This window comes from Oncorhynchus keta, chromosome 32 (assembly GCF_023373465.1).
Source record: "Oncorhynchus keta strain PuntledgeMale-10-30-2019 chromosome 32, Oket_V2, whole genome shotgun sequence".
NCBI lineage: Eukaryota > Metazoa > Chordata > Actinopteri > Salmoniformes > Salmonidae > Oncorhynchus > Oncorhynchus keta.
In genome coordinates, this window is record NC_068452.1 from 2,793,455 (window position 1) to 2,809,022 (window position 15,568).

Genomic DNA, 15,568 nt, shown 5'->3' on the forward strand with positions numbered 1-15,568 from the left:
AAAATGTAGAAAATAGTAAAAATAAAGAAAAACCCTGGAATGAGTAGGTGTGTCCAAACTTTTGACTGGTACTGTATATTTTCCCGGGGAAACTTGAAACGGTAAGATCACAAGAGTAAGATCAACTGTGTAATTCATTAGATGCCATTTGATTTAGTTATGGGCCACCAATATTCGTAATTGACTGTGGGATCTATAAAAAGGCTAAAAGCAAGTGTTCCCATCCCTCCCTGCTTTCAGCCCCTAAGTGGATTAATCCAAACAAGAAAGTCTGTGAAACACGTATAAACGGAGCAGTCTCAGATCAGACTAATAAGAAAATAGTTCACGTTTCGAAAGTCTGCAAATTTTATCAATCGATGACTGATCCTGAGTTTTACCACACACGGCCATTCCACTATTCCTGGAAGGTAAATTGAAAACCTCAGTATTATCCCTGTAGCCTGTGTATTATTAAAAGAGCACGATCCTGTCAAATGAATGGGGTTTGACCCTCATTTAATTTCACATACAAAACATACTCAAAACCTGACAGCGGAAGTCCATGCCGTTACCACTGAGTGAGCGCCATTCATTTCACCTCCTGGCTGTCCAAATATACGTCACCTGGGATGGGGCAGGTCAAGCCCGATGCTGAGTAATGACCGTTTTCCGAAGTGTTTTCCTAAGCTCCTGTACAGAACTGTCACTACAGTTAAGAATAATATGAGAATACAGGATATAGCCAGTGGCGTCCAGTGCTTTGATTGGTCCACTGGCAGATGAGGATGACAGGATGAGGATATGAGCTCAGCGGAGAGTGATAAACTATAAACTCTAAAAGCTTGGGTTGCACATCCGATCCCTTTAATTTTTTCACTGAGCCTCAGTGTACCAGTTTCGGGCAGTGCCAAGAGTGTGATCACCAGTGCAAGACAAGCAAAGCCTCTTGATGAATGAGAAACTGAGCGATTTAGAAGTCAACTGCCCTGCGCCGGCCCCAATATGACAGTCTAGACAGACGAGACTTCCAATGGCGTCGAATGGGCTCAGACAAATGGTCGTACGGAAGTCCAAAGACCTTCTTTGCACACAAAGTTAGTGACCGGTGACTTATCCTCAAAAGAAACCGTGGATCCGTTAGACCCTTCAGACACATCTGGGCTGAGACAAAGTCAAGATTAATTGGCAGCACTAGCAGATAGAAAGAGATAGTTTTCCGCTGGCAGGACGGGCTTTGGTGCATCACCAATTGCCTATGACTGATGTTCAGATTCTGGTCCATTTACATTCACTTACAATGAGTAGCATATGCTAAAAGGAGACTTAATGAGCTGTGTGTGTGTGTGTGTGTGTGTGTGTGTGTGTGTGTGTGTGTGTGTGTGTGTGTGTGTGTGTGTGTGTGTGTGTGTGTGTGTGTGTGTGTGTGTGTGTGTGTGTGTGTGTGTGTGTGTGTGTGTGTGTGTGTGAGCGTGAGCGTGTGTGTGTATTACTTATACATAATGAGCTGTAAGAGGGAGTAATACCTCGAGAGCTCTGGATGTGTAACATCACCCTTGAATGTGGAATTTAGCTGCTTGTCCCTGGTGACCAGGTCGTCAACAAGATTCTGTCTCCGATCGGCTTCTGACTGCATTCTGGAGAGGCAGTTGTGTTAAGGTAAAAAATGTTTGACCCCACAACATGATTAACAAGGAGTTGGACTATTAGTTTACTATCATTCATCTATAATATATATATATATATCACCACGTGCTCTCACCACTGGTGTCCCCCAGGGCTCTGTTCTAGGCCCTCTCCTATTCTCGCTATACACCAAGTCACTTGGCTCTGTCATAACCTCACATGGTCTCTCCTATCATTGCTATGCAGACGACACACAATTAATCTTCTCCTTTCCCCCTTCTGATGACCAGGTGGCGAATCGCATCTCTGCATGTCTGGCAGACATATCAGTGTGGATGACGGATCACCACCTCAAGCTGAACCTCGGCAAGACGGAGCTGCTCTTCCTCCCGGGGAAGGACTGCCCGTTCCATGATCTCGCCATCACGGTTGACAACTCCATTGTGTCCTCCTCCCAGAGTGCTAAGAACCTTGGCGTGATCCTGGACAACACCCTGTCGTTCTCAACTAACATCAAGGCGGTGGCCTGTTCCTGTAGGTTCATGCTCTACAACATCCGCAGAGTACGACCCTGCCTCACACAGGAAGCGGCGCAGGTCCTAATCCAGGCACTTGTCATCTCCCGTCTGGATTACTGCAACTCGCTGTTGGCTGGGCTCCCTGCCTGTGCCATTAAACCCCTACAACTCATCCAGAACGCCGCAGCCCGTCTGGTGTTCAACCTTCCCAAGTTCTCTCACGTCACCCCGCTCCTCCGCTCTCTCCACTGGCTTCCAGTTGAAGCTCGCATCCGCTACAAGACCATGGTGCTTGCCTCCGGAGCTGTGAGGGGAACGGCACCTCAGTACCTCCAGGCTCTGATCAGGCCCTACACCCAAACAAGGGCACTGCGTTCATCCACCTCTGGCCTGCTCGCCTCCCTACCACTGAGGAAGTACAGTTCCCGCTCAGCCCAGTCAAAACTGTTCGCTGCTCTGGCCCCCCAATGGTGGAACAAACTCCCTCACGACGCCAGGACAGCGGAGTCAATCACCACCTTCCGGAGACACCTGAAACCCCACCTCTTTAAGGAATACCTAGGATAGGATAAAGTAATCCTTCTCACCCCCCCCCCCTTAAAAGATTTAGATGCACTATTGTAAAGTGGCTGTTCCACTGGATGTCATAAGGTGAATGCACCAATTTGTAAGTCGCTCTGGATAAGAGCGTCTGCTAAATGACTTAAATGTAAATGTAAATGTATAAAGTAACAGACAATGCAAATCACAGATTTTCATTGCAGAGTGAAGGATTGATGCAATTTCTTACAAAGCACTGCCCTCTACAGGACATTTACATACAGGACCTTCACATACAACTACACCATAGTGTCATGAATGTGAAACCAAACCGGTTTGGTGCACTGTGCTGCGTGTCATCAGTCACATGGCCAGGAGGACCAGTGATAATGTTGTGAAAGGAAGGATACATGCGCTGAGAGGATGAGGCTCGGAGCAAACTCTCTCTGAGCTGGTTGATGTTTTGTTTCAGCTTCTGCAGCGACGCTCGCAGTGTCATGTTGATCTGGACAGACAAATAAACACTTTTACAATCAATTTCTAAACAGAAATGGTAAAATACAGTAGCTACAGTGCCTTCAGAAAGTATTCACACTCATTTACTTTTTCAACATTTTGTTGTGTTACAGCCTGAATTTAAAATGGATTAAATTTAGATTTTGTGTCACTGATATACACACAATACCCCATAATGTCAACGTGGACTTTTTTTTGGTAGAAAATGTTAAGAGATTAATACAAAATGAAAAGCTGAAATGTCTTGAGTCTACAAGTATTCAACACCTTTGTTATAGCAAGCCTAAATAAGATCAGAAGTAAAAATGTGCTTAACAAATCACAGAATAAGTTGCATGTACTATTCCAGTGTTAAATAATAGTGGTTAACATGATTTTGTTTTATAACTACCCCATCTCTGTACCCCACACATACAATTATCTGGAAGGTCTCTCAATCGAGTAGTGAATTTGAAGCACAGATTCAACCACAACGACCAGGGAGGTTTTTCAATGCCTCGCAAAGAAGGGCACTGATTGGTAGATAGTAGCATTTTATAAAGCAGATGCTGAATGTCCCTTTGAGTGTGGTGAAGTGGTTAATTAGGCCTTGGATGGTGTATTAATATAATATATAATATACCCAGTCACTACAAAGATAATGGTGTCCTTCCTAACTCAGTTGCCGGAGAGGAAGGAAACCATTCAGGGATTTTCACCATGAGGCCAATAGTGATTTTAAAACAGTTACAGAGTTTAATATGGTTGTGATTTCAGAAAACTGAGTATGCATCAACACTGTAGTTACTCCACAATACTGACAAATTACAGTGAAAAAAGTGAAGCCTTCACAGAATAAAAACAGGCATCCTGTTTGCAACAAGGCACTTAAGTAATAGAGCAAATAAATGAACTTTTTGTCCTGAATAGAAAGCATTATGTTTGGGGAAAATCCATCACAACACATCACGGAGTACCATTCTTCATATTTTCTAGAATGGTGGTGGCTGTATCATGTTATGGCTATGCTTGTCATCGGAAAGGACTAGATTAATTCACCTTTCAGCAGGACAATAACCTAAAACACAAGGCCAAATATACACTGGAGTTGCTTACCAAGACAACATTGAAAGTTCCTGGTTTGGCCTAGTTAAAGTTGATATAAATCGTCTTGAAAATCTATGGCAAGACTTAAAAATGTCTGTCTTGCAATCATCAACAATCAACTTGACAGAGCTTGAAGAATTAAAAAAGAACAATGGGCAAATATTGTACAATTTAGGTGTGCAAAGCTCTTAGAGACTTAAGCAAAAAGACTGCAAAAGGTGCTTCTACAAAGTATTGAATCAGGGGTTTAAAAGGGTATGTGAATTATATATTTCTGTATTTTATTTTCAAAAGTGTGCCAACATTTCTAGAAACATGTTTCAAGGTATTGTGTGTACAGTAGATGGGTGAGGGAAAACAATACTCAACCTGTAGTTAAGCAGGTTGTCATCATAGTTACCTTTGCAGGATTCCCTCCTGTCCTCTGTTGTCTGTTTCTTTCATGAATATTCTCTGCAATTTCTTGAACAAGGCGGCAAGTGGCATCATAATTCTGTAACCTACAAAAACCAGGTTGGTATACAATTATCGTGAGTAGTACTATAGTTGAATATGTAGTTAAAATAATTCGTGTATGAACCACTATAATTAAAGCCAGTTCAAAAGAAGATGTTGCAATTCTTCAAGGTATAACAATAACAACAAATAAATCCGTTGTAGACTAATTCATTTGGGCTGATTGAGTGTGGCCAACTTTGTCTCGAGTTTAGATGAACTGTCATTCAGCACTGGAGACAATTTGTTCCTCATCATAGCTACTAGTAACGTTAGATAAATTAGCTAGCTAGCTCGTTAGCTACTTAAGTCATAACCCTGCGTACAGTATGTTGTTATCGGCGAACGTGCATTGCAATTAATTTCGTGTGAACTATCAATGGGAATGATAATATAACATACAGACCGACTCATCGAGTCAAGTCGTGTTTAGCTATTTATTTTAGAAGTAGCCGGTTAAAGGGAAAGGAGTTACTGTTACTAACGTTAACACTCCAGCTAATAACACACATATATACATTTGAAGACGTATTTCTATATTTCATCCAACGCTATCTTAAACATACTCATAATGGCCACCTTAAAATCTGCTTACCAGGGATCTTGAGACATGTTAACGAGTTATAATAAATGAAATTTTTCGATATTTACTCCATAGATTGTGTGATAATTAGGAGGCACTTCCTGTTTGGGTGTGATGTCAGGAGGGTGTCCAGTGAGTAACAAACGTTCAGTCGTGAATCGTTTACTGCAATGAGAAGCTGATCAAATGAATCCAAATCAATCAATTGTAAAGTTCCTCTCTGACAGAGCTGCTACTGTCCCCAAGTCCCATACCAGAGCCACTGTAGCCTGCAAACCAAATGTTCATTCACAGTTTACAAATCTTCTAGTCTCTGTCACTGTGTTGGTGTGTCTCTACCCTCTTAAAATAAGTAAATAAGACAATATCCAAATCATTTCTAATAAATATTATGACTTTATTTGTTTCTATTTATTTATAGAGCTGTGGCTGTCTTGGCGACAGCCAGCAATGTAATTACTTTTGTTTTGGTGGAGTAAAGGACATAAAAGGGCGACATAACCACTGCTCATGTTTTGTTGTTTTTAAAAAAAAATGTCAACATTGCCCCCTGTTTGTCTAGTGATATGGAAGTCCTTATTGTAACATTATGTGAGGATTATGACACTACTAGTATAAACATACTGTAGGCTACAGATCCTTCAGTCATCAAGATAGGATAAGAGTTTGTTTTTCCTCAACAACATGTAAGCCCACATTTAAATAGATCTATTTACAGAGGTTTCTTTGTTTCATAGCAAAACAATGTGTGTTTTGATCAAAACAATATCTGTTGTGTGAGATGATAACCTTTGCTAATTCTAGGAATAGAGGAGCTCATTTGGCACGCCCATGTTTTCCTATAAAACAGTTTCATAGAGCTACTGTATGTTCCTCCAGGAAAAGGGAAGGGAAAGGAAAATGCATTCAACTGAAATGTGTCTTCCGCATTTAACCCAACCCCTCTGAAAAGACTTAGAAAGTAAAATAATCTTTCATGTTTTTGTTAAATGTTGCCATAAACATGCAAATGAACAATAAAAGATAAACCCAGATACCAAATACAATATCAGATAAACCCAGGAAGGTAAACTGGTTAAAAGTAGGATACATGCTTTGTGAGAACACTCATTTCTGTATAGTCATGACTTTCACACATATTTTGATACATCTAAACGTGTATCAACATAAAATCATAGGCATTCACTTCCCATATATGGCAATGGAGACTGTCCTTTGCACAGTAGCCTATTATCAAATGAAACAATAATAATTTTCCACTTTATTGATGCTTTGATTTCATTACCCTAGTTCATTTGTTGCTGGTGTTGGAAGTTGAAGAAAGGAGGCATTCCTTTTCTCCACAGTAATTGGACTTAAGTCAGAGGAATTTTCCACTCGGAATACACAAAAACACTGTAAACAAACCCATATCACTTTCTGTGCCGGTCACCTGACCAACTGACAACTGTGTATAAAACCTACATCCACAGGGCACATGGAAAACATTGGGAAGTATACCACCACTGGAGACTGTCTTGTCATTGATATAGAGGAGAACTTGACATTTGCAGAGGAGAATACTGTACCAGGCAGCATGATCCATGTTTCAAGAACGCCCAAGTTCTCCACTTGTGGGACTATAAGTTTAGATCCGTCTCCTATGGAAACAACCGCTGTCCCGGACCAGGACTTGAGCTCAGCAGCCAGACACAGACGACCCAGGTCCCATTCCTACTACAGCCCAGAGGACGCCAAAAAGTATGGCGTCGAGACGGCGACAGATGAGAACGTTGTCAGGCCACGCTCCAGGTCTTTCTATAGTTATGAGACGTCTGAGCTCTACAGAGAGGGGAACTTTACCAGGTCCAACGCCATGAGGCCGAGATCCAACTCCCTGGAGAAGAGTGGGGACAGGAAGATGGAGAATAGTGCGGATGGGAATCAGGGGAACATGGCTCGGCTCAACAAGAGATCCAAGTCCAACACCAACAAACACTTGCCATTCAGAGATCTCAATGGTATGCAAATGACAGTATGTTTAAAAGTGTCTGATTTATGTTTATTTGATCATTTATGTTTATTTTTCTATTTTGCCATATTCCTAGTGTTATATGAAGAACAGAGGGGAGAAATGCAGAATATGCACAAACACAGTGTACAAAACAAGAATGTTACTGTGGATGGACACAGATCTATAACAATTAACTTATTAAATAATACATTTATTAATGAGGATGTTAGTAGCTAATTTTCTTCCTTCCTCTCTTCAACAGGCAGAAGAGGCAGTCTGAAGGGTGTCCCCATGATGACCATCTCTGAATCAGAGAACTGGGAGATCAGCTCCTGTTCTGGCATGAAGTATGGCCAGTTTGTGGACTGGGAGAAGATCGACCCTGAATCTTCAGAGCGCTACCAGAGGATTCTGAAGTCGGACCACCAGGAGCTGAAGACCATGGGTCGATCAGGGTTCTGGGCCATGCCCCATACACTAAGGGCCAAGGCCTATTATCATATAATTCATGGTATCAACTGCAGGGCCATCAACCCAGATCGAGATCGTTACCAGGATGTGGCCAAGAAGCTCTTCGGGGAGCAGAAGATGAGCACACACCCGTTCCCTGAGTACATGGATGATGGCGTGATCCCTAGGTACTGGCTATGAAGCTATCAGAGAAGAATGGTTCAGATGATCAAATCATGATCAAATTATTTTAGTCATTAAACTTTGATAGGAGAATCTGAAGTTGATCATGCTTTTTCCAATATTACATGTGCATTATGTTCTGTTCATAACATGATAACATAGCAAGTATCTTTGTTATTCTTCGCACCCCCAGGTACTGCCTCAACGAAGCTGGTCTCAATTCTGTCAAAAAGGTCCTCCTCTGCATCGGCAAGCACTTTCCGGACATCAACTTCTGCCCAATCCTCCCAGCCTTGGTGTCTCTCCTCCTGCATTTCAGTGAAGATGAAGCCGAGTGCTTCCACAGTATCTGCCGCCTTATCGCCTACAATGACCCCAACAAGCGCTACATCGACCAGACATTCCTCACCTACCGGGCCTCCTGCATGACCTTCGGCGACTTGGCCAACAAGTACTGCCGCGGCATCCGCAAGCTCATCGCCAGCTCCCACCAGAACCTCTTTGAGTTCTACTCTGATTGGATCATGTGGATCTTTGCCGACCTCCCCTTCACATACGCTATCAGGGTCCTGGATGTCTATCTCCTGGAGGGTTATAAGGTTCTCTACAGGGTGGCTCTGGCTCTTCTCAGCTTGTACAAGGTCTCGGTTTCGTCTCGTGTCGCCGACGTGGAGGACTTCAGGCGAGACATGAAGAGCTTTGTGGAGAATGTGGCACGTCACTGCACGGTGGAGAAGCTGCTGGAGCGGGCCTTCAGTGTCCAACTGGCCACGCGGAGGGAGCTCAACCTACTGTTCAACGCTAACAAGGACTCTCTCATGCAGAAGGGTATCAGTATCCACCAGAAAAGGTGAGGCTGTTGGTCAAGGGAGTTCTTTGAGAAAATGTTTCTACTCTTGATGAACATCTAATTGGTCCACTCTCTGTTAACGGAAAACAAAAGATAGCAAGCCATCACCAAGTCAGCCCTATTCCTCATAGGACGATTTTGACAGATTGTTCTACCAAACTATACCTAGATACCTAAATCTTTACTTTCTGAGTTTTTTTATATTTATCTGTAATCTGAAGATACGCTTAAAAACAAATATTTACATTCTCAAACTGTTTCTGTTCCTCCATAAAGGCAGTCGTGCCAGGTAGTGGATTTTGACAGCTTCAGCTCCAGCGTTGTCACAGGGACAGAGATGAGGATTGTCTGGGCCTGGATCCCTGAACGCTTTGCCCTCTTCAATCCCAAAAGGCTGTTCAGCACCAACGAACATGGCCGAAGCCTGGCCTCGTAAGTGACTTTTATTCACTGTTTTACCTTAGTAGTGAAGACATGTACATTCAACAGCCCAGAACTGTCTACAGTAAATACAACAGCACAGAGCTGTATAAACTCGCATTAGGGTTCAGTTTCATAATAATGAAAGGCTGTATTGTTAGTATCAGTAACATTTTCATCTTAAGGTGCACGACCAAATGTTCTCCAGTTCGTGTGTGGGAACAATTCCTGTGACATCGGTTAACAACAGTTATTCGTGTCTCGAGAAGTGTTCTGTTGGGCTGTCAGGGGAAAATGTGGTAGATAATATTCATCAGCACTTGCAAATCGTTTTAGAAATGCTCTGAATGCCTATGTCACAATTACTGGCTGTTGTCTCGTCCTAGAGCGCGTCCAAACGTTGACACGCCAATAGTTATTTTTCTCCACTATGAGGAATCTCTATGCATGTTGACTCTGATGTCCTTCAAAGAGTTTGATTGGGATTCTCTGACTTTCCCTTGTCACTGCGCTGACACGTACCTGCCTCAGCAGACATGCTTTTTTAATTGGTTCTAGCCATACACAGGGTGGTCGTGACAGGATGTGATGACCCCAATTAAAAGTCTGACCCTGACCAGGACGTGACCCATCCATTGAACTTTGAACTTTCACCCCCCATAAAGACATTCCAAGGGGCTGGGATTGTTGAATAACCGTTGTCTAAAAACATTACAAGTTTCATTGCTATTGTTCACTGTGAGTGCTTAAAGTAGTTTTTTTTCCTCATTTAAAGATTTTATTCCTGTGTTGAGGGGCATGAGCCAGCGATCTTGCTTCTGAAAACTGTGGATGAAGAGGTGAGTTTACAGTAGCAGAAAACCTTTTTTTGCCTATTTTATGACACTCAACTAGATTCTATGCAGACGTCTTACCCCTGTGTCACTCCACAGGTCTGTGGTGCCTTCCTGTCGACAGATTTGATTGAGCGGAAAAAGTATGATTCAGAAGAACCTGTGTATTTTGGGACTGGGGAGAGCTTTGTTTTCACGGTGAGAGAAATTACACTCTACAGATCTGAAAAGGCTGGTTTTGCAAATGTTTTTTCCTTTGAATTTGATCAATTGTGTTAGTGTAGAAAATACTGGTTGAAATCTTTACTGATTGTGCTGTCGAAGAACACAGGCTCCATTCCTTTCCCATGTCAATCAGTCAATGCAGGAACTTAATTGTTCATTCTTAATTCGTTGGTCTTTCAGCTTCGTCCAGGCATGGAGCGCTACCAACGGGCTGTGGTTCACATTACGGCCAAGAGACAACCTTCTCCAGACCTTCGAGCTGCTCGGGTCTGTGTATACACTTCCTCTGGTAAAGAGGACTCCTCCTCTACCCCACTCTCCACCACCTCTACTACCAACCACACCACCCTGACCTGTCCATCCGGGACCCTCCAGGTCCCCAGCTACCTGACCATCCCCTTCACCGCCTCCTCCCCCGGACCTCTCTCCCCCTCACCCAAGAGGGCCAAGGAACAAGGGGCCTCCATGTTCATCGCCGGAGACCACGAAAGGCTAGTCATTGGTAAGCTGCTCATATGTAGGCTAAATGGTTTGCTGTTCAGAGTTGTCAGTAGAGCATCACAAGGAGTGATCAATAACCTTCTGAAACCTGAATAGGCCTGATTGTCTCAGGAGCATTACTGCCACGTACAAGAGTTTTTGCAGCGACTTTGACGATGGTGGTAGGAAACAGCTTAGGGTTTCTCACATGGCCGATTCTTTGTATCTACCCTTTGTATTCTTTGTGTTGATGTCAACATTACTGAGAAGTGCAGCAGCTAGAAGTGGGCTGCTGTTATTACTGTAAATTCAATGCTGACATATTTTACAGTGAGCGTGATGTGTTTGTCTCGCCAGGTGGAGATGGGGGTCACGCTCTCTGCCTCCAGGCTGATCTGGAGGGGGGCTACACGGAGCGATGTGACACCTTCGAGAGCGCCCCTCTCTGCAAGAGACACTTCAAGATCCGATCACTGGAAGTGTGGGGAATTCAGAACTCTATCTCGTTCTCACACTACTTCTCTTACTGTCATTAAAAGAGGAGGCTGACATATGTTTCCCCCTCTTATATGAAATTCTCCTAATTTCTCCTAATTCCATTTCTCCTAATTTCTCCTAATTCCATTGTCCATTTGATTAGACTGTATTTTTCTTAGTTATCTGTGTTGATGACAATGACCCATAGGCTAAACTAAACAGGGTTTTTACAGTGCATTCGGAAAGTATTCACAATGCTTGACTTTTTCCATATTTTGTTATGTTACAGCCTTAATCTAAAATTGATAAAATCATTTTTTCCCCTCATCAATCTACACATAATGACAAAGCGAAAACAGGTTTTTAGACATTTTTGTAAATGTATTCAAAATAAAAAACTGAAATATAACATTTACAAAAGTATTCACACCCTTTACTCAGTACTTTGTTGAAGCACCTTTGGCAGCGATTACAGCCTTGAGTCTTCTTGGGTATGCTTGGCACACCTTGGCACACCTGTATTTGGGGAGTTTCTCCCATTCTTCTCTGCAGATCCTCTCAAGCTCTGTCAGGTTGGATGGGGAGTGTCGATGCACAGCTCTTTTTAGGTCTCTCCAGAGATGTTTGATCGGGTTCAAGTCCAGGTTCTGGCTGGGCCACTCAAGGACATTCAGAGACTTGTCCTAAAGCCACTCGTGCATTGTCTTGGCTGTGTGCTTAGTGTTGTTGTCCTGTTGGAAAGTGAACCTTCACCCCAGTCTGAGGTCCTGAGCTTTCTAGAGCAGGTTTTCATCAAGGATCTCTCTGACGGATCTCACCCAGTCTCTGCCACTTTAAAAAATCCCCACAGCATGATACTGCCATCACCATACTTCACTGTAGGGATGGTGACACTTGGCATTTAGACCAAATAGTTCAATCTTCATCATCTTGTTTCTCATGGTCTGAGAGTCCTTTAGGTGACTTTTGGCAAACTCTAAGCGGGCTGTCATGTGTCTTTTACTGGCTTCAGCTGGCCACTCTAAAGGCCTGATTGGTGGAGTGCTGCAGAGATGCTTGTCCTTCTGGAAGGTTCTCCCATTTCCACAGAGGAACTCTGGAGCTCTGTCAGAGTGACCATCGGGTTCTTGGTCACCTACCTGACCAAGGCAAATTTTCCCCCGATTGCTCAGTTTGGACTGACGGCCAGCTCTAGGAAGAGTGTTGGGGGTTTCAAACATCTTCCATTTAAGAATGATGGAGGCCACTGTGTCTTGGGGACCTTCAATGCTGCAGAAATTTGGTACCCTCCAGATCTGTGCCTCGACACAATCCTGTTTCGGAGCTTTTCTGACAATTCCTTTGACGTCATGGCTTGGTTTTTGCTCTGACATGCACTGTCAACTGTGAGACTTTATATAGACAGATGTGTGCCTTTCCAAATCATGTTCAATCAATTGAATTTATCACAGGCGGACTCCAATTGTCACGACTAGTCAAAGTGGGTGGAATCAGGCGCAGAGAGCAAATAGTGAATAGTAGTTTATTCTCCGGTGAACAAAAATAAACACGGACAACCCAAAAAACAAACAGGGTGAAAATATCCAAAACAGGATAACAGACAAACCGGAGAAATAAAACACAAAAACACCGACAGCCGAAACGAAAATGACAAAAACAAACAATCCCGCACAAAACAAGGGCGGGACAACCTACATTATATACAGATACTAATTAACTACCACACAGGTGAAAACAATCAGACAAAACCAACAGATAACCGAAAAGGGATCGGTAGTGGCTAATAGGACGGTGACGACGACCGCCGAGCACAGCCTGAACGGGCAGGAGAGCCAACCTCGGCGGAAGTCGTGACACCAATCAAGTGGTAGAAACATCTCAAGGATGATCAATGGAAACAGGATGCACCTGAGTAAAATTTTGAGTCTCATAGCAAAGGGTCTGAATGCTTGTGTAAATGAGGTATTTCTGATTTTTATTTTTAATACATTTGCTAAAATCCTACAAACCTTTTTTTGCTTTGTCTTTATGGGGTATTGTGTGTAGATTGATGAGGGAAAAAAACTATTTAATCAATTTTAGAATAACAAAATGTGGAAAAAGTAAAGGGATCTGAATACTTTCTGAATGCACTGTATTTGAATTGTATGCTATGTTTGTTTGTTGATTATTCATATACTTCTCGATGAATGTATATATTTGTGCATATATTAATGGGGTTGCAAAGGGAGGATATACGTGGCCTTCAGAAAGTATTCACATCCCTTTACTTTTTCCACGTTGTTCTGTTACAAAGTGTGATTAAAATTGATTTAATTTCAATTTTTTGTAAAATATCTACACAACATACTCTAATGTCAAAGTGAAAGAAAAGAAAAACTATCATTATTATTAGAAATTAACCCAGCAATACTTGTTGATTAAATAAGTATTCAACTCTCTGAGTCAATACATGTTACAATCCCCTTTGGCAGCTATTACAGCTGTGAGTCTTTCTGGGTAAGTCTCTAAGAGCTTTGGACACCTAGATTGTACAATATTTGCCCATTATTCTTTAAAAAATGTGTCAAGCTCTGTCAAGTTGGTTGTTGATCATTGCCATACGGCCAGTTTCAAGACTTGCCATGGATTTTCAAGACGATTTAAGTCAAAACTGTAACTAGGCCACTCAGAAACCTTCAATGACATCTTGGTAAGCAACTCCAGTGTATATGTGCCCTTGTGTTTTAAGTTATTGTCCTGCTGAAAGGTGAATTTGTCTCCCAGTGTCTGTTGGAAAGCAGACTGAACCAGGTTTTTCTCTAGGATTTTGCCTGTGCTTAGCTCTATTACGTTTCTTTTTATCCCCCCCAAAAACTCCCTAGTATGACAAGCATACCAATAACATGATGCAGCACCACCATGTTTGAAAATATGAAGAGTGGTACTCAGTGATGTGTTGTGTTGGATTTGCCACAAACATCATATTTAGGACAAAAACTGAAATTCTTTGCCACATGTTTTGCAGTATTATTTAGTGCCTCGTTGCAAACAGGATGCATGTTTGTGAATATTTTTTTAAATTCTGTACAAGCTTCCTTTTACTCTGTCATTTATGTTGGTATTGTAGATTTATGTTTGTGTTGTTGATCCATCCTCAGATATCTCCAATCACAGCCATGAACTCTAACTGTTTTCAAATCACCATTGACTTGGTGTATTGATACTCCATCCAAAGTATTAAATTAATAACTGCACCATGCTCAAAGGGATATTCAATGTCTATTGTTGTTTTTACCCAACTACCAATAGGTGCCCTTCTTTGTGAACGATGGGAAAACCTCCCTGGTCTTTGTGGTTGAATCTGTACTCTAAATTCACTGTTCGACTGAGGGACCTTACTGATAATTGTATGTGTGAGGTACAGAAATGGGGTATTACACACGGAATGAATCCATGCAACGTATTGTGACTTTTAAGCACATTTTTACTCCTGAACTTATTTAGGCTTGCCATAAGAAAAGTGTTGAATACTTTATTAACTCAAGACATTTCAGCTTTTCATCTGTTATTAATTTGTAAACATTTCTAAAAACTGTCTCTGTCTTCAACCTAGCTCCCTGGCAGTGATCAATCCATAGAGTTAGGAATTAGAATACTACAATGGACATGAACCTTCTTATGATGGTAATATAAAGTGGGACATTTTGGTAAGTGGGTTGGTTTTGCCAATGCTCTGATAAGAGTGTAAAACAATGCATTTATAGATTCTCTGCACTGTATGTGGTTAGCTAGCTAACCAGACAGTTTTAGAGGAGTGATCCAATACGTTTTTCTAAACAACTGCCAATATGCCAACAATCCATCAAACAATCAGTTGATGACAGGACTTAGACAGGACTTAGACAGGACTTAGACAGGACTTAGACAGGACTTAGACAGGACTTAGACAGGACTTAGACAAATTGTAATTGCAACAAGTACTGATATTGTATCATATAATAACAATTTAGAAGAAAATACAAATTTAGACATTTATTATGATCTGTTTATGTTATAGGCTATTTATACAGAAAACGTGTATACAACCTGTCCGTGTAAACTGTATTTATAATTATATGACAATATTTTAGGTTGACAACACATATATTACATAATTTCTAGCATATCATTTGCCTTACTTTTATTTCCCTGCATAAGTAAAAGCAGGAAATGCATCACCTATGCCTTTACTGCATATTCATTCCAAATTGTTTTGGATTTCTCCCTGACCACAATAGCTTCCATTTTCACTTCATTCTGGATCTTTTTAATTTAATAGGATATCTAGCCATG

General features: G+C 41.8%; 2 protein-coding genes across 2 annotated transcripts in view; one reads left to right on the forward strand and one right to left on the reverse strand.

Moving 5' to 3' along the window:
* LOC118389308 (syntaxin-8-like) overlaps nt 1–5,522 on the reverse strand; it is a 53,390-nt gene extending 47,868 nt beyond the window's left edge. Inside the window, exons 1-4 of the mRNA XM_052490328.1 lie at nt 5,356–5,522; nt 4,666–4,765; nt 3,074–3,168; nt 1,506–1,616 (exon numbers count right to left, since the gene is read on the reverse strand). Of these exons, the coding sequence (XP_052346288.1) occupies nt 1,506–1,616; nt 3,074–3,168; nt 4,666–4,765; nt 5,356–5,372 (323 nt within the window). The 5' untranslated portion in view covers nt 5,373–5,522. The remainder of the gene's footprint in view (nt 1–1,505; nt 1,617–3,073; nt 3,169–4,665; nt 4,766–5,355) is intronic.
* Nucleotides 4,661–14,495, forward strand: LOC118389307 (TBC1 domain family member 24-like). Its single transcript, XM_035779223.2, has 9 exons — nt 4,661–4,778; nt 6,816–7,343; nt 7,599–7,974; nt 8,163–8,819; nt 9,096–9,251; nt 10,015–10,078; nt 10,172–10,270; nt 10,478–10,799; nt 11,135–14,495. The coding sequence occupies exons 2-9, from the start codon at nt 6,821–6,823 to the stop codon at nt 11,311–11,313; spliced, it is 2,376 nt and encodes a 791-aa protein (XP_035635116.1). The 5' UTR covers nt 4,661–4,778; nt 6,816–6,820; the 3' UTR covers nt 11,314–14,495.
* Nucleotides 14,496–15,568: the final 1,073 nt, after the last annotated feature.

What these genes read in the sequence shown, in the direction of transcription:
- LOC118389307 (XM_035779223.2), top strand. Translation starts at nt 6,821, where the DNA reads ATGGAAAACATTGGGAAGTATACCACCACTGGAGACTGTCTTGTCATT. An exon ending in GCCATTCAGAGATCTCAATG is followed by an intron (nt 7,344 to 7,598) that starts GTATGCAAATGA and finishes TCTCTTCAACAG; the next exon opens with GCAGAAGAGGCAGTCTGAAG. An exon ending in CATGGCCGAAGCCTGGCCTC is followed by an intron (nt 9,252 to 10,014) that starts GTAAGTGACTTT and finishes CCTCATTTAAAG; the next exon opens with ATTTTATTCCTGTGTTGAGG.